The 18,034-nt window shown below is 46.9% G+C and overlaps 1 protein-coding gene across 2 annotated transcripts in view; it reads right to left on the reverse strand.

Annotated features, from left to right (window-relative positions):
- Positions 1–398: 398 nt before the first annotated feature.
- Scrn1 (secernin 1) overlaps positions 399–18,034 on the reverse strand; it is a 63,938-nt gene continuing 46,302 nt past the window's right edge. For both annotated transcript variants that reach the window (XM_055611877.1, XM_055611878.1), the window contains 3 exons: positions 15,583–15,748; positions 6,877–7,057; positions 399–3,937 (listed from right to left, as the gene is read on the reverse strand). In XM_055611877.1, the coding sequence (XP_055467852.1) occupies positions 3,779–3,937; positions 6,877–7,057; positions 15,583–15,748 (506 nt within the window). In that variant the 3' untranslated portion in view covers positions 399–3,778. The remainder of the gene's footprint in view (positions 3,938–6,876; positions 7,058–15,582; positions 15,749–18,034) is intronic.

The following is an 18,034-nucleotide window of genomic DNA, read 5'->3' on the forward strand; positions in this document are numbered from 1 at the left end:
TGCTGTCCCCATAGCTGTTATAGTTTGGGGTTTACTTTTTGTTGTTGTGTTTTTGTCATTTCTGTTAGTTGCTGCTGTTCCTCTTTTTCGAGACAGGGCGTCTCTGTGTAGCCCTGGCTGTCCTGGAACTCACTCTGTAGACCAGGCTGGCCTCCAACTCACAGAGATCCGCCTGCCTCTGTCTCCCGAGTGTGGGGATTGAAGGAGTGTGACGCCATGCCCAGCTGGGCCTCTTCTTGAACAGTGAGTTTGTCTTCGTGGTGGCACACAGTGTAAGGCCTGCCGAGATGACTGTGTTTTCTAAAGATTCCAATTAGAAGAGCATGGCCCTTCCAGGCGTTCGCTTTGTGACTGGCGCCAGCTATACTCACGACACACAAACAAGAGGAGGCTCCTGGGCACTGGCTTTGATGTTTTTATTGTACACATGGTGCATTGAAAGACACTCCCAAGGGCAAGCACTAGATAGGGACATAATTTGATTTGTAGATATTTGTACAAAAGGCTGTTAAGACCTCAGTCGGTCTCCCCTCCCACAGGAAACAAAGGTTTTCTGTTCTACGGCTGCAGCTATGGCATTTCAGTTCTCACAACATGATTACACGTACTCACTGATTCCCGAAAGAATTCTGTGTGAGATATTCCAGGATGCTTGGCTTCAGTCAGATAAAACCCATTTTGACACACACCACAGAACAGGAACCTGGACTCGGTGCCATGTGGAATGGAACAGCACAGCTAAGGGAGGCACAGGAGAGCGCCTGGATGTTTGCCCTGCACCTCCCTGGGTTTTCTCCCAGAGCTGACCTCTCAGCTGGAGATCTTTGCAATAAAAGAATGCAGTCAATGATTTCAAGACATCCACACCTGGCTTCCCCGGGGGCCTTCCAGAGTGACGTCACCTGGTCACCCGTATCAGTGTGAGATGGCATTAGTTTGTGTGGTTGACAGTTATTTTTTATAGCTACTGAACACCTGACAGTAAGGGAGTGTCACCTCTGAGTTCCACTAGGCACATGCCTGCCTCGTTCTGTGGGGCTGACTCCTACAAACACTGGCTCTTCTGCTGGGCAGAGCCTCCACAGCTTGGATCAGATCCTTATTCTCCCACAGCTTCCAGACATCCCCAAGACTGATTACAAGCTAGTTTACAACAAGTCCACTCAAGTGTCTGCCCCCCCACTCCCCCACCCCCTGCTGTGATGCTGTTTTCACTTACTGGAAAGCCCATCCAGAAAGACTAGCTAGCTTATGTTAGGTTCTATGGGACAGGCGGGGGCAGGCAGCCTGTCCCTAATAGTCATGACTTCTTGCTGCACGAAGTTTGCCCGGGATCCCTTACCCTCAAGGCTTAGGGTAGTCTTCTGGAAAGTCATTTACAGAGTGATCTTAAACATTCCATTTGTTTTTTTCATCTTGAATATCCACTTTCTCCATGTTGTTCAGAAAAGTGACCCCCGGTTAAGCTATTACCCACATGAGAAACATCTCTTCAGAGAGAAATCCATTAGAAGCACTTTAAAACAAATATTCTCCTGCAGCTGCCTACTCAAAATCCAGTATCATTTCTGCTGTTAATTTAGATCAAGTCACTAAAGTCCATACAGGCATCTGGACAGATTCCCTACTTGCCTTTTATCCGTTTCCACCCATCCCAGAGCAGAGCTTGGATTCTCAGCTCTTATCCACTGCCTGAGGGGGAAACCCAGGCCCCTTGCCCAGACCAGGTTGCCCACAAAATGCTGCTGTGCCCTCTAGTGGTAAGAGGGCAATATGATTGAGCTGTATAATGCTCCAAAGAAGGGATAGGCTTTTCTCTGTGATGCTGGAATAGGGGCAAAACATCCAATAACAGAAATAGCTGCTGTGTTTTCCAGCGTACACCTGAGTAATGACATCGAGTTGGTACAGCCATCCACAACTTTGGCCAAAGTAGTGAAAGAAGGTCACTGGGTCATTTGCTTTCACTAGACTTCTCATCAAACCCTGAATTGCCTTGGCTGTCTCAGGCTGGTCTCATGAGCAGTTCTCAGACACGGAGATGAGACCACACAGGGAAATCATGGGATGATTTTCTGCATCACCTTACTTAAATAACTGAGCAGATGAGGCTGGACAGGCAACTACTCTCCCCTCAGATCTAACCCTTTGCATCTGCCGGGCACTGTTCTACCTATGTCCCTCTGTTCATCGGCAATAGATGTCAGTGTCAGCCCGCTTAAAGCTCCTGACAACTGCAAGCCGCCATTTGTTTGTCATGAATTTGTCTCATCTCTCATGCTTTGCCATTTGTTTATATGTGGAACCCACAAAACAGTCAAGAAAAGGGCTCACAACACACACGCTCTCGCTCTCTTAAGTGAGAGTCAGGAGGGATGGCCTGCATCACATTGTGAAGTAAGGGCTCAGATCCCTGACATCCCTCACAGCCCATGATGCTGCAGCTAAATCTGGGGACCCTAAGCCATGCCTAAGCTCACTCACTGATGGACAGTTTCTGTTTGCTCAGCCCTGTCAAGAATAAGGACATATAATTGGGCCCCGCAGCACACCCCACTGGCTGTTCCTCCAATCTCTACTCATGGCACTCATCTTTACTCCCTTGGCCCCTTCAGCAGTGGAAAGGGGCAGTGGAGAAGCACCCAGACGGCTGACCCATTCTAGTCAGCAGCCCAGAGGCAGCTGCTGGGCCGGGCGGCATGAGAACTAAGTGGGGCGATGCTGCAGCTCAGGCGCTCAGCACACTGATTTGTGGGATCTAGTTAACCAGGCGGGGCAAGGCTGACTGTCCTGTAGATAAATGTTCCACACAGCCTTCGTTCCTCTGCCGTCCCTGTCTTCCTTACACACTCCAGTGGAGTCAAATCCCTTTTGCAAACACGATGACTCTGGAAACAAATGAGTTTAATTCAGCCTCTGCTGAGACAGTGGCTGCTCGGAACGCAGGTACATTAGCTACGCTCTCAGCAGTCAAGAGCATCCCTTTCTTTCCTTCATTGGCTGAGATCTGCAGTTGTGTGAACTCTGCCAGGACCATTTGGTGAATCTTATGCAAGTTGCTGCCAATCAAATACCAAGTCATTTCTACAACAGGGTCCCGTCTTCGGGTGGGTGCAGCGCCGGGTGGGGAGGTCCAGCTAACATGGATGCCCTGCTTTCCTGCATGCAGAAGCAGGTCTGGTCCACTGCGCGTGAGCACTGGCTCACAGAACACAGTTCCTTCAGACAGCTCGAACACTAGGGCAGGGCTGGGACTGCAGCCAGGGATCCCCTGCTCTTTCCCATTGGCTTTTTTTCCCAGGACATACCTGTGGGGCTCTGAGTTGCACACAGGCCTAAGTTCTGTGGAGAGAAGCTGAGGTTTCTCCCCCATCTACTCACACCAGGGCCTTTGGTGTGAACAGAAGCCTTTTGTTAACCTTGAAGAAAACACTATCTAGAGAGGGACCGGGACCTTCACAGCTCGTGGCTTTCCCACCAGTGTGGCCCTACAGCCCTGTCCAAGGCCGCAGGAACTCTAGTTCTTCATAAGAAGCTAAGGTGCCCATTGTAACTGAAATACAAGAACATTTTCAAGCACAAAGCTTATCATACAATGGAGCAAGAGGCAAGTGGGATCGAGTTACATAGCAAAGGCGGGGTTGGTAAGCTGAACAGAGGGAACATTTAGACACAAGGAGGCCACATGGTAACTCTCATTTTACTCGAACAGAAGAGCATTTATCTGCTGGTAATTTAGTTGGGTGGGAAGTTTTAAGTAAGGGCGAAGGTGCTTACGTCACTTAAAGAACTTCATCTCTGTGTCCACACAGTCATAAAAAAGGTCCCCCACCTCAGCGGGGTCCAGGGGCTCAGGGCTGCTCAGGATCTCTTCCATGGCTTCCAAACCTTGCTTCTCTAACTCCAGCATGGTCTTCCTCAGCGTGCGGCCTTGCTCCTGAGGAAGGACACAGCCATGCAGTACAGTGTACATCATGCCAGTGGACAAGGACAGCCCAGGGTCCAGCTGGCTTCCTGCCCTCAGTACCACCTACGCCCTCCACTGACCCAAACCACCACCAGAGGGGCCACCCTACAATGTGGTTCTACCAGCCAGCTCAGAACGCTTCCACGGCCACGAGCTGTCTGAATTCAGGATAAACCCAGGCTACTGAGTGGTAGTCAGGACACACTGGCCTGTTGTCTTGTCTATCTATCCTTTGTCCATATGCACTGCTACGTATTCTCTCCCCATTGCCCAGGTGACCATGCCCCCAGGGGCTCTTCCTGCATCTCAAGCTGGCTGCTAAGCTTGGTAATATCTAAGAGTCTCTCATGTGATACTGGCTTATGCAGTGTGGAGGCTGCAGGATTGAAGGGGTCTTGGAGAGTGGCTGAGGTCTGGCACTGTGAGGGGCCATTGGTGAAGATACAACCTCAGCTTCGGTGAAGAGTGGAGCACATTGGAGACCACTACGGACAGCAGCAGGTGTGGAACAGAGTTGGCCTGAGCCTGTGGCAAGCTGGGGACATTAAAGATGGCAGTGCCTGAGAAATAGAGTTGCCCACACCCTTTGGAGCTCAGAAAATTGTGAGTCCCAGATGCCAAAGCAAGTTTGATTTACCCTGCTACATGTCAGTTTTGCTTTGATTTGATTATAACTGTGCACCGGTTCTTTCTTTCTTTATTTTTTTTGAAATAAGAAGTGTGTGACTTATTTTTCATTTTACAGGTACTCAAGTTAAGAAATGTGGGATTTTTAAAGCGAACTTGTACTTTTAAAGAATTGAAATTATTTTTGAAATGGAGTCAGCCCTGGCTGTCTTGAAACTTTCTATGTAGACCAGGCTGGCCTTGAACTCACAGAGATTCACCTGCCTCTGTCTCCTGAGTGTTTGATACTAAAAGTATTGGGATTGAACCACATATGGCTAAAGTATTAAATTTTTTAAAGACTTTAGCACTTGTGGAGTTATGCTATGTTTCATATTGTGATATTTACATGAGATCTTAAAAGCTGAACAAGAAAGAAAAAGATATATATATATATATATCTATATATCTATATATATATATATATATATATATATATATATTTGTGTGTCAGGTAGGAAATGGTTTAAGTTGTGACAGTATATTTGTCATTTTGACACAAGATAGGGTCATCTGGGAAGAAGGAACCTCCTTTGAGAAAATGGCTCAATCAATCTGGAATGTAGGCAAGTCTGTGGGGGATTTTCCTGATTAATAGTTGGAAGGCCCAGCTCACTTTGAACAGGTCCACACCACCCTTGGGCAAATGGAGTATATTCAAAAGCAGGCTAAGCAAGCATGGAGAGCAAGTCAGTGAGCAGCATTCCTTCGCGGTCGCTGCTTCAGTTTCTACTTCCTGGCTCCTGCTTTGAGCTCCTGCCCTCAATGGTGGACTGTGATCCGGATGTATAAGCCAAATAAATGCTTTCTTCCAAAGCTGCTTTTGGTCATGGTATCTACCACAGCAACGAACAGCAAATTAGAACAGTGTGGTTATGTGTGTACGGCGTATGTGTACATATATAGATGCGCATTCCTGTATGCACGTGTGCAAGCAGAGGCCAGAGGAGGATGTCAGGTGTCCTCTTCTGCTTTATTACCTCAAAATACAGCCTCTCGCTGAGTCTGGAGCTGGGCGGGTGACTCAGAAGCCCAAGCAACTCCCTTCCTTTTCTCTGTACCCCACAGCACTGTGGTCACAGGCTTGCACAGCCATGACCCGCCTTTTACGTGGCTGCTGGGGATCCCAGCTCGGATCCTCACGCTGGCTCAGCAAACACTCCAGCCAACCTAGCCATTCCTCGAGCCTCAGCCATCACCCTTTAAAATCCTTTCTAGAGAACCAGATTGCTAAAAAGAAGAAAATGGGGGCTGGAGAGATGGCTCAGCAGTTAGGAGTGCATACTGCCTCTTGCAGAAGACCCGAGTTCAAATCCCAGCACCCATACTGAGCAGCTTACAACTGCCTGTAACTCCAGCTCCAGGGGCAGCTGACACCTCTGGCTTCCAGCAGCTGCAATCACATACACAGAGACAGAGGAATAAAAATAAATCTAAAAAGGAAAATGATGTATGTACACCAGCTTCTCTAGAGATGGGTCTTTCCTTCAGGACAGCTTAGACCTATGAGAGTTGTGATACAAATGGTGGAAAAGGCGGACGAGTATCTGACAACCATATTCCTTCTTCCTTCTCCCTCTCGAAAATTAAACCCAGGCTTGGCTTTTCCATGAAGATTCACCACTAATGACTACTGTGGGCCTTTGCTGGGGGCTAGGTAGCACTAGGGAACATTAGGGAGTTTTCTTCGTTGAATTGATGTCTCCTAACTTTATTAACCAAAGTTTTTCAGGCATAGCAGTTTTACTCTGAGAAATTATTTCTAAAAAACTGGGGACTTGAGCATCTTTTTGTTGTTGCTGTATCATGATAGAACATTCAGAGTATAGAATCTACTTTTTAAATGCATTTGAGTACGGAGCTGTTTTGCACACTCACACTGTGTTACCTCAAGTTCACGCAACTTTGGAGCACTTACTGTTTAGAAATGGCATAGGACCAACTGCAGACAGTACCATTTTTCACCTCCAAAAGTACACAAAAATTTTACATAGCACATCTCCACTTCTCTAAGATTAACAGCAGATGAAGAAGAGATCAGCAGCCTGCTGGGTTCACAGTAACAACCAAAGCAGGGCCTTCATTTTCTTTGGTTTCAGGAGAGTAGGTAAAAAGGTTAACGCCCGCATTGTCTTTCTGAAAAGACGGATCAGGTCAGAGGAAAGAGAGGTGTGTGCTAGCTACCTCCCTGTCTCCATTCTCACTGACCTCATCCATCTTCCCTGGACCTCCTTCAGGCTCACCTGGTCACTCTCGATGACAGCACGAGCCCACTCATGAGCCTTGTACAGCTCATGCCGGCGGTCTGGCTTCTCCTGGAACCGAGGTTCCTTTTTGGCCGGGTCATCGTCACCAAAACAGGGCGACTGTGCTTTGGGGACAAGTTTTACATCATCAACAAAGATGAAAGGCTTGAAGATGGACCTGGAGGGAAAGGCAAGCTGTGTCAGTCAGATTAAGCTTGGTGCCCAGGGTACCCCAGTTGTGGGCACCCCCAGCAAAGGGCCATGAGGGCTCACGGCCTGGGGCAGCTTCTGTTGATGTGACTATGGAAGCAGTCAGGTCCACAGTATGTGACCTTGGAGAGTCTGCCCAGACACAAACAGCCCATGGCAGGCTCAGAGATGGTGTGGAGGAAGCTGATTGCTCACCCAGAGCTATATAACATGCCCTCTCTTCCAGAATAAATGAGTCTGCCCTCAGGCTGCATTCACCCTGGTGTGTGTGTAGTGACCCCTCACCTCTCACCCTCTCAGCATGAGCCCCCTGTCCTCACCAACAGGCTGGACCCTTGGGAGGAGGACCAACAGCCAGTGGCAAATCAACTAAGCCTGCAAGTGCAGGCTAAGAGACACACAGCTGCATGTTTTAGTTACCGTTTTCAGTAAAACCAACAGCATTTACAAAGGCTGGTGTTGAAACAGACTTTTGCTGCTCTGGGAAGGTAATCAGAAAGACTCCGTTTCAGTGGCAAAGAAGGGCAAGTAGACCTAGTGCTCTGGGACAAGGCAGAATAAGCCATGGATTTGAATTGAAAAGAGGGCTGCCCCTTTCTCTCCTGGGAAGGCAGTGGGTTTGGGTCTTGATCTTAAGGATCTACTTTCTTGAAAAAAAAAAAAAAAAAAAAAGATCTTTTGAATTGTCTTATAGCCCAGAGGAGGGCAGATTAAGATAGTATCAGCTAAGCTCAGAGGCCTCTAGGGGATACGACCGGAGAAACAGAAGGCTGGTTGTCTGAGGGCTAGTGCTGGGCAAAGCAGGTGGCTGGTGCCACTTGCTCTATTTGACTCCTATTCTCCTGGCCCAGACGAAGTGGCTGCATCCAGGTGCTTGTGCACATGGACTTGAGCATTCCTGTGTACCCATCACACAAACGCATATACCCACCCCAGTGTATGAAGAAGTATACAGGATGAGAGACACTCAGAGCTGACCAGCAGCTGCAAGAAATCCTTATTCTTCTCCCCTCTCCACATTCAAAGAAAACACTGCAGGGACAGAGGTGTGATTCTGCCACACACCATGGGGCCACTGGCAATAATAACGGGAAAAGAATGAACCTGTCACGCTTTATGGGCTCTGATGGCTCTGTGTGCTTTACACTTTTTCTTCTCTGAATGGGCCCACTTTAAGAAGCCATGAAGGAGTTAGACATGAGACAGAATGTTAATTGCCTTTGCACATATGGGGCTTAAGCGGCCAGGGCTCCTTTGCCATTGTGCCACACAACCAGTTATGGACCCTCTGACCTGAAAAGGACCATGGACCAGTCATCCATGCTGCCGAGACATGTCCTATGTCCCTGGACTTGCAGCATCAGCATCCTTCAGGACCCTGGAGGCTGCCCTGCCCTGCTGAGTCAGAATATGCATTTAGCAAGGCCTGAGGGGATTCATAATATCTAAGACTGAGGGGCACAGCCATGGGCAACGTGCTGATAAGTGACTGCTGGATTTGTTTCCTGAAGCCTCGGTAGGAGAGAGAGAGCGCAAAAGGAAGACACACTTCTCATAACATGCAAAAGTAAGGCCCAGGTTCATGGAGTCTGAAAGCCAAAGGCAGCTAGACCTCTGCGCCTGGGCAGGGAGATTGAGCATTGCTGGCTAAGGACAGGTGTCTGGGACTCTCCTGTCCTCGGGCGATGCTCTTGCCTGTAAAAAATGAGTCCACTGGAAATTCTCAATGAATTAATTAAAAGCGAGGCTGGAGAGATGGCTCAGCAGTTAAGAGCGCTGGTTCTTTTGCAGAGGACCTGGATTCAATTCCTAGCACCCACATGGAAGTTCACAACCTTCTGGAACTCCAGTTCCAGGGGATCCAATGCCATCTTCTGGCCTCTGCAGGCACTGCATGCATGTGGGTCATAGACATACATGCGGGTAAAACACTTAAACAAAACTAATTTTTTTTAAATGGGGAGGGGGGAAACCAAACAGACATTCTCAAAGAATTAACAAAAATGTAAAAAAAAAAAAAAAAAAAAAAAAGCAGAAAACCCTGATCCATTCTGCAGCCCTATCTGCCAGACAGCTCAATGCATGCCAGGCTAGGCTGTCCCAGGGCCCTTGTTCCTCAGTCATTACTAAAGGAAATTCCAGAAGAGAGGGGAGCTATCCATGGACAGAAAGAACACACTTTCACTTCCTGTAGCCTCTTGGAAATAGGCCTTCACTTTTCTCTTCCGCTGACCGTTGGGTATAAAAGAGGAGTTAGTACAAAGCTTCACCTGGCTAAACCAATTTTGATTACCTCCCAAGGGAAAGAGGAGGGAGTGGAAGAAAGGAGTGTATGCCCAATACCCACAGGCATCCAGACCTCTGCCATCAGGTTGCCCGGCCTCTGACCACACAGTTGTCATTGCAGTAAGCACCCACCCTATCCCCCAGGGCAAGCAGCACTTAGATGGCAGCCGCCAGTGCGTGTGGCACAGCAGCCCTCTGGGACACAGGGCCCCTTCTGCATACACAGTCTGAACACTCAGGGCTGTGCCAAGCAGAGCCAGCGACAGACAGCTCTGGCCTGGGTGATGAGGCCTTGCAGCAGGGAGCTGCGATCTCACAGAACTGCTGAGGGGCTGACTGGATACTGCTTGGAAAGAGCTCTCCCATCCTCACTGACCCCAGGGCCAAGGACCAGGCTGGGCAACCCCACAGCTCTAAACTCAGTGAGAACAGGGGGGATAGACACGCGACAGAGGCTGGGAATGGGAGGGAGTACCCTATCTGCATCTGGCGAGATGTGAGGCCAGTGGTTTTTCTCTGATTCTTGAGTGGACTGAAGTGATAGCTATGGTCTCTTCCAGTGCCTAAAGCTGTTCCACTGTCTCTGTGCCTTTCCATGTCTGTTTCTATGAGGTGTGCAAACTTGTGATTCAGCTTCAGTAAGTTCATGCCACCTGTAGCCTTTATCATCTGTATCTGATCAATAGGGGGAAATGGAGTAAAATTTAGGAACTCGGCATAATGTCAGTCTCCCTCAACACCTGCTTAAATGTGGTGTCAGCTTAGCGAACAATGATGTCAGATGCCAGGTAACCTCTCTAGGACAAAGGGCACCACATGTGCCCTTTTCAACCATGCTTTCTATTTGTTAAAACTAAACACTAAATCCGAGCAGGTATCTATAATATCTGGAACAGCCAAAGCATCTCCAGATCTTCAGATTTCTTTTATGGTCTGTAAAAATGTCAGCATCCTCATCTGCTAAAAGTATGAGGTATAAATTTGTGGTTGAAGATAAACCTGACATTGGATAAATTATGTAAATAATAAAATAATAAAACTGCATGATGATAGTTGTTATAAAATGGTAAGAATTGTTCCTAGCGATAATTTGCAACTAGAGGATTTAAATGATGACTGAAGAAACATATGTCATTCCTGTTTGATCACCTGTACCTCACCTGTGTTCTACAAAGAAAATGTGGCACACTGTACAGCTTGCAAACATTCTAATGTTTTTTTGCCAAACTTTAGTGAAAGGCACATTTATACTTCTAAATAGAGATGGGCACATCAGGCGTGTTTCCAAACCCTTGAACCTCAGACAGCAACAGCTTTAGTGTCCTTAAGTGAGTGTTAATTTATGCCCACAGAGATGAAATTACTTGACCAAGGTCACACAGCTAGGTGGTGTCCAAGCTGAAACTGCCTCTCTGAGTCATGGCTGTACCCCGTAGCCACCAGTCCAGGCCACACTGCCTGGAAAGAGACATTGCACAGGAGCACTGTGGCTCCTGAGGACCACACTGCTCCAGGTGGACGGGGATAGCCCCATTTCACACATGAGATGACTGAGGCTCAGGGGTCAGTGTGTTGAGTAATGGCTAGGTTCAGCTCTTCTAAATATAAAGTCTGCTTCCCCCCCCTAGCCCTCTGGCTTTTATACATACATGCTACTAGAAAATGGAATAGCTCTGGCCAGAAAACAGCCTGACCTCAAACACACTTCTGTTCTTGGTGAAGACAGAGACACTCTCCAAGTGGCTAAACTAGGCTGATCTTGTGACCAAAGTCCCTGAGGCACAGGAGATGCAGAAAGGAGCAATACAAAGTTCCTAACTCAGATGGATCTCCACAACCATGGCCCCACTGAGGAGGAAAACAAGACAAAACAAAACACTAGCCTGAAATAAACAGTTTCTCCGAAAATGCAGGCATCTTTCTGAGTGGCTCCTCTGTGGTCATAGGACAGCGTCACTCTAACCTTACAGTCAGCTGAGAGCAGAACCACTCAGTGAAGGGACCTGAACTGTACAGGAGCACTGGGAAGGAGAGCTGCACTTATGGAGTACAGGATGGCCCTGTAGGTGGTGGGCTAGAGCCAGAAGCTTGGAGGCATTTTGGAAGGTCAGAGGTACAAGAGGGAAAGAGAGGGAAATGGCATAGGACCAGTTCAGAATGAAACTGAACAGAGTATGGGGGCCATTTGGTCCAGTGTCATCCACTCAACATATGTACAGCTGCGCTGCTTGTGCCTTGTGGCCCCAAAGGCTAGATACCACCTGAAGCCAGCAATTACCCTGGTGGTACAATCTGGGCCCATCCCTGAGGTGCGCTTTGTTTCCTCTATCTCTCAGCATGATCTGTCCGATTAAGATGACTCTATCTTCTTGACCCGTTGGCTTCCCCATCCTGTGCTTGAGTCTGTGTGGGCTTGCCTACATGCGAGAGCCTCTCAACACTGTCCCAGTCTAACAACTACACCTCTAAAGAGAAGTAAGCTCACATTTATGATGTAAACATTCTCTCTTTAGCCCATTTAGAACTACCAAAGACATCACATTGCATGGGATAGCAGAGGTAAACCCAAGTACTCTGGGTGCCCCACACCCTAAAACGCTACATTTGGCAATCTGAAAGAAATGAGGTACCTCTCTAAATATTCTTTCCCTCCCAACCTGCCCCATCAGGGAAGCATCAACAAGTTCTGGTTTCCCATGAAATGGCTATTGCAGGTCAGAGGCCATTCCCCATAGGCCACCATGGTCACTCTATCAATAAGTGAGGAGCCTGCTGATTCAACAGAATAACATGGCAGAATTTGCCTCCTCAGTGAACTTGATTAAAGTGCCTTTGCCTCTCCCTCAAGCGTTCAGAGGCTGGTTTTGCACCTCCTTTCAGAAGAGTAGGACGTGAGAGTCAGCCTTCCAAGATCTGTAAATTAATGTGTGGGACATGCCAGAGAAAGTACCCAAGCAGACAGAGCCCTAGTCAGAGCCTATCCATTGGTTCCAATATCAACCAGGAGGAGCAATTTGTATATCACAATCAAAGATGATTTCTGTAAAAGTAACTTTTATTCCTCTGTTTCAGTTGTCTGGGAGGCTTACTGGCTCTGGCTGCTAACCTAGCCCTAGTTCTGGAAGCTTCTGGCCTCCATACTGTCTAACCTAGGCCTAGAATGTTTTCAGCCTCTGAGAACTACTGCTTAATAAGCTCACCCTTTCTTGTTCTTTCTGAGCTCTGGTTAGCCAGTTCAACTCAACTGTTCTGGCTCAAAGTCCTCTCCCAAGTAACTTATTCAACCTGGCTTTTCTCTTGGTCTTTGAATTGTTCTGCCTGGCCTCAAACTAACTCAAGCAATCTGCTCTAGTCTCCTGGCTTCTTCTCATTCTCTGGCTCATTCAGTGTTCACCTGAGTTCTCTCTCTGCAACCTGTCTCTCTGCAGGTTTCCTGTCCCAGTAAAACCTCTTCTTCTTGTTCTCATTGCCCCTTAAGTAGCTTCCCTTTCCTCTCCTTCTCATGAGAGTTGGGCGTATTCTATTCTGTTAAGTCTTTCACCGTTTCTGCCACTCAATTAGACGTCGCTTTCAAACATGGGTGCTTCCATCTACAAACTAACTTTACCTTTATCATTTGAGATTAAAGGCATGCACCACCATGCCTGGAACTAAGTTTTTCTTTTCCTGAAACTTGCTCTATACCAGGCTGGCCTTGAACTCAGGTCTGCTTGCCTCTGTCTCCTGGGATTAAAACTGTGTTTGTATTCCAGCAGGATCACTCAGACCTAGAAGGTCTTTGGATGTGATCTCTTGCAAGAGCAGCTATGTTCTGAATTAAAAATCCTCTACAGACTTCTGCTCAGAAATTACCGTCTCAAAACATCTCTATATTTTAATAGTAGCAGAAGTCAGCTGAGATTGCCCTAATTTATTACCCCCCCCAAATCCAGGAGCAGGTAATTACACTGCCTGCTGACAAAAGACAGAGTGTTCAGCATGCCCAATTACAGAGAACTGAAATGTCGAAGAGAATGAGAAGTGACTGCAGTTATGAGTCACAGTGGGTGACACGGCCCATTTCACCTCAGAAGACAAAGCTGAACTGTCTTCTCAAAGGACTGTAATCTTCTTCAAGGTCTTTCCAATTCATTTAATCATGAATAATTTTCTTTTCAAACTACTTTAAGGTTCCCACTTAGTACCAGAAGGCAATTTCACAATCCATTTCTATAGTTGGATTAAGTGGCCTGCTTCAGCCTAGGCAATCATATTCCTTTCTCCGAGTGTTCTGGCGATGGAGTGTCTCATTTCCTAAGCAAAGTTAGAGCGGGGCCTCCAGACAGGGCAATGGAGCATGGTCCAGTCAGACCTGCTACTTGAAAGACTGCTGTTTCCTAAACAGAAATGTCTGTGCACCTTGGCTGAACTCTCACTGCTCCTGTAGAGCCCTGTAGTCCACAGAGCCCTTGGGAGGCAGCCCGAGCCTATTAGGAGAAGGCCTGGACACTAAGAGGTATAAAAGCCAAGATTGGCTAGGCCAGAATGCGGAGGTCGGTGGGGATGAAATCAAGACTGAGCAGCTTGAGTCAGGGAGGAACATCCAGAGAGGGTGACAGAAATATTGCAGAGTAGATGACCCAGGGAGGGGCTACTGGTAGGATCATGAGAATGGCTGAACTTGGTGAGCAGAAGATCAGGGAAAGACTGACAAAACCTATCACCAGCCTCATATACAGGAATGTGACACCAGAGTTCCGGTGGCTCAGGCCTGTGGTACCAGATGTGGGGCATTGTTGGAGAGGAAAGAGCTAGGAGAAGGGAGAAGAGGGAAGGAAAAGGAAAGTGGGGAGGGGAGGGAGGAGATGGGAAAAAAGGAAAGGCCATGCCTATTTAGAATGTTATTTTGGTTTTTGTGCCTACTGAATCCCACAGTGTGTAGGGCTTAAAGCTCCTTCATCTATGAGGCTCCACCCTTCATCACCTCATCTGTGCCACTTCTTCCTCATACATGCTTCATCCCATACTACTCAACAAGTACAATATTTAATATGTAGTAAATGCTTGACAATTGGGATGTAAAAGAACTATTTATGCTGTGTAGTATTAGAAGTATCTAAAGTGTTAATAATGATTTTTTTAAAAGCTAAATGATCAGAGAGTCATCTTGAAGACATCAGATGACTTGAGTCATCTAAAATAATCTCTAAGAAAGGAAGAAGACATACTCATTGTTTTATATTCCTGCCACAGTAGGAAGAAAATATTTCAGCCACAAAAGGACTGGAATTTAATAGCAGTGGGTTCTTCAAAGGCTTTAGAACTGACATTCAAACAATGCTCAGGGTTTCCACCAATGTGACACCTCAAAACACCAGAGAGTCCCCTGGAAGTTTTCCAGCTGAGGATCATTCAGCTGACATGTTCTGGGCTCTACCTCCCAAATTCTGGTGAGGTAGGTTTGGGCCAAGGCATCCGAACTTTTCGGATTGTGCCCATGCGTGCAGGTTTAGAAATCTCTAGCTGGCTGGTTCTAAACTATTGCTGACATGACCTGTGACTGCATGACTGAACACTGTCGGGGAGAAGGGCCACTGTCTGCCTGGCAAAAACAAACAAACAAAAAGACGGTCTTTATAAATAATTGCCAAGCCTACCATGAACTAGTTTGTCTTGTTTAGTCTTCTCAACAACACAAAGGCAGGGGCTAGGCTTATCCTCCTGTAACAGGTAGAGCTGAGAATGAGGTGAGGTACTCATGAAACTGCTGGGTGGCAGAGAGAGGGTTTAAAATCTGGCTGCTCCTCCTAGCAGATGTGCCCACAGCACTGTGCAGTGCTGTCTCCCTGCTGAAGTGGGTGGGCAGAAAGCAGCTCCCCAAACACAAGGTCAAAAAAGTATGAGATGCTTCCAACTGTATCATCCCTGGGCCATTTTGTCCAGTAACTCACAAGAACTGGCTCTGTGCAGCCCTGTATCTGCCCCTGTCTGTGTTTTACACATCTTTGCATCTTCATCTAAACACAACACTTGGCCCATGACCTCTATTCAGCAACAATAGCTGGGTTCCATGATGGCAGTGAACATTACGTGGTTGCATACCCCATGTAACCATAGCTCCTGTGCCATATTGCCCAGGCCAAGGGCTGAGAAATGTCGCTTAAGTATCCAAGGAGAGGGCATGCCAGAATCGTCCCCTTTTGCCTGTATGAAGTGTTTTAGACAAACCTGGAAGGATCCGGGGTCCCGGTGAAGTAGTGGATGCACGGTGAACTTCTGTTCTGAGGCAGGACAGATACGATGCTGGCCGTGGTGAGGAAAGACTCAGAGTCTATGCAGACTCCACTGGCTTTGTCTCGTAAGATGTCAATCATCGTCTGTGCAGTGATGCTTTCTGAGGTGGGGAGAGGGGGAAGAGAGAGAGAGCGTGAACATGACTGTATACAATAGTGAAGACTGCCAACCAAAACTGATTTACCTCTTAAATAAATAAACCCCCTGGAATCATACCCAAGAATATGATTTCTCAACTACTGTATGTAATTCCCAGCCGTTCTGGTGCCTAGGTTTGGCCACGTGATAAACTCTGGCCAGTGGGAGGTAAGCAGAAGTGGTGTTATGCATGCCTCCGGTCAAATCCATGCTCTGTCCTTCACTTTTTCCTTCTGCCTTCCTGCTGGCTGGGAGAGGCCAACAAGTGGTTCACAAACTGCAGCCCAATGCTGAGCAGAAAAATCCCCGGCCCTGGACTGGCTCTTTCCATACAGATGCTAATGTGGAAAAGAAACAGCTTCCATGTCCTCTAAGCCATATTAATTCAGATCTCTTTGTTACAGCCTCACCTCTACCTCAATAACTGAATAGACACACACAGCAAAGTGTGGCGCCTCTATGCGGCCCTCCACACTCTTACCCTCATGCCTGCTTGCTGTTCTGGGTATGCATTCTACCTGAAGAATGACTATCCTGCAGTGTGAAACACATGCAGAGGCACCTAAGTACTCAGTCTTCAGGACAACTGGTTCTAAATCCAGATGAGTGGACTAAGTCCTTGACGACACAGGAGCCCACGCCGACAGGTTCTCCTCTGCTTAGGATTCTGTAGAACAGTCTTTCAGCTAGGTGTGGTGTTGCATGCCTATAATCCCAGCATTCAGGAGGCTGAAGCAGGAGGAACACTAATTTGAGGTCATCCTGGGCTACATAGTTAGTTACAGGCCAGCCTGAGCTACACGGAAACTTTTCAAAACAAAACAAAAACATGATAGTCGTGTGGAGAAGCAGCTGGCCAGCCATGGACTCCAGGTTTCAGATTGGAACCTGCAGTAAACTCATTCTTCCTCTGTGTGCACAAAGATGGAATCAGGCAGGAAGAGGATTCCTTACTACAATGCAGATCCTCTTTGCGAATCTTTATTTACATTTTACACAAACTGTTAGCAAATTCTTTAATTTCTTCACCTACCCTATGTCCCAACTTCCTGTCTCCCAAGTTACTATCATAATCATTTGAATCAGGTTGGCAGTATCTCTGACGTCTGCCTTGTATTCATCCCTGCCATGTTTCCCCCAGTTTCCCAGTCTGACAGTGCAGGTGGCGCCCCCTGGAGTTCTAACACGCTCCTCCACCCTCTGCTTCCGGGTTTAGGGCTGATGCTTGAGCAGAATAGTTTCATTGCTAGTTTTGTGTTAGCTTAAAACTTTTAGAACTTTTTCATGAAGTTCTCACTTAAAAATAAATATTTCCATTCCCTTCTATATAACAAGTTTGGGGATTTTGTTTGCTTGTTGTTTTTGTTTTTGTATGTTTTTGCTATAGGCAAAAGTTCCAAAGCATTATTCTACATCCAGGGCCAGAAAACATTTTCTTAAAGAACCAGATAGGAGATATTCTAAGCCCCTGGACCATGTGTTCTCCATCACACTGACCCCACAGCAACTTCTCAGCTCCACCATTATAGAACAAAGGTAGCAACAGGCAGTTCACTCACAGTGAAATGGCTATGTGCTGTGGTTTTGGACGTAGAATGTCCTCCAAAGGTCCAAGGGCTGAAGGTTTGGACCACAGGTTATGATGCTATTGTGATGCAGAAAGGCCTAATAGAAGAAAAATGGGCTCAATGGGGGCATGGTCTTGAGAAAATGTTGGGACTCTGCCTTTCTCTTTCTTTCTTCGTCCTGGCCATCAGATAAGCAGCTTTCTCAACATGCTTCAGCTGCCATGATACCCGTTCCCACTTCAGACCCAAAAGCAATGGAGCAACTGATCATACGCCAAAACCTCTGTATCTATAACCCAAAGTAAACTTTTCCTCCTGATAATTGTTTTTCTCTCGGGAAATTTTGTTACTGACTGGCATAGTGTGGCTATTTTCCAATAAAACTTTATTTACAAAAGAAGCTGCTGCTACTGCTGCTGGAGAACATATGTTGCAGCCATTAATTCTAAATTATCAAGTTTAACTGACAGGTATGCACATAGAACTAGCAAATAGAAAATGTGACCATTATAGGCCTGGGTGTATGTGTGTGTGTGCTCATGCACATAAACAAGGAGCTATCTATTCAACACAGTTACTTAAATATGGATTCTTAATCCGAATTTAGTAATGTATAGCTCAAACAGTTACAAAAAGAATTCAGTTTAAGAGTCCAATGCAGAAGTTCGTGGATGGAAGAG

Source organism: Psammomys obesus, unplaced genomic scaffold, assembly GCF_907164565.1.
Source record: "Psammomys obesus unplaced genomic scaffold, mPsaObe1.curated_primary_1811, whole genome shotgun sequence".
Taxonomy (NCBI): domain Eukaryota; kingdom Metazoa; phylum Chordata; class Mammalia; order Rodentia; family Muridae; genus Psammomys; species Psammomys obesus.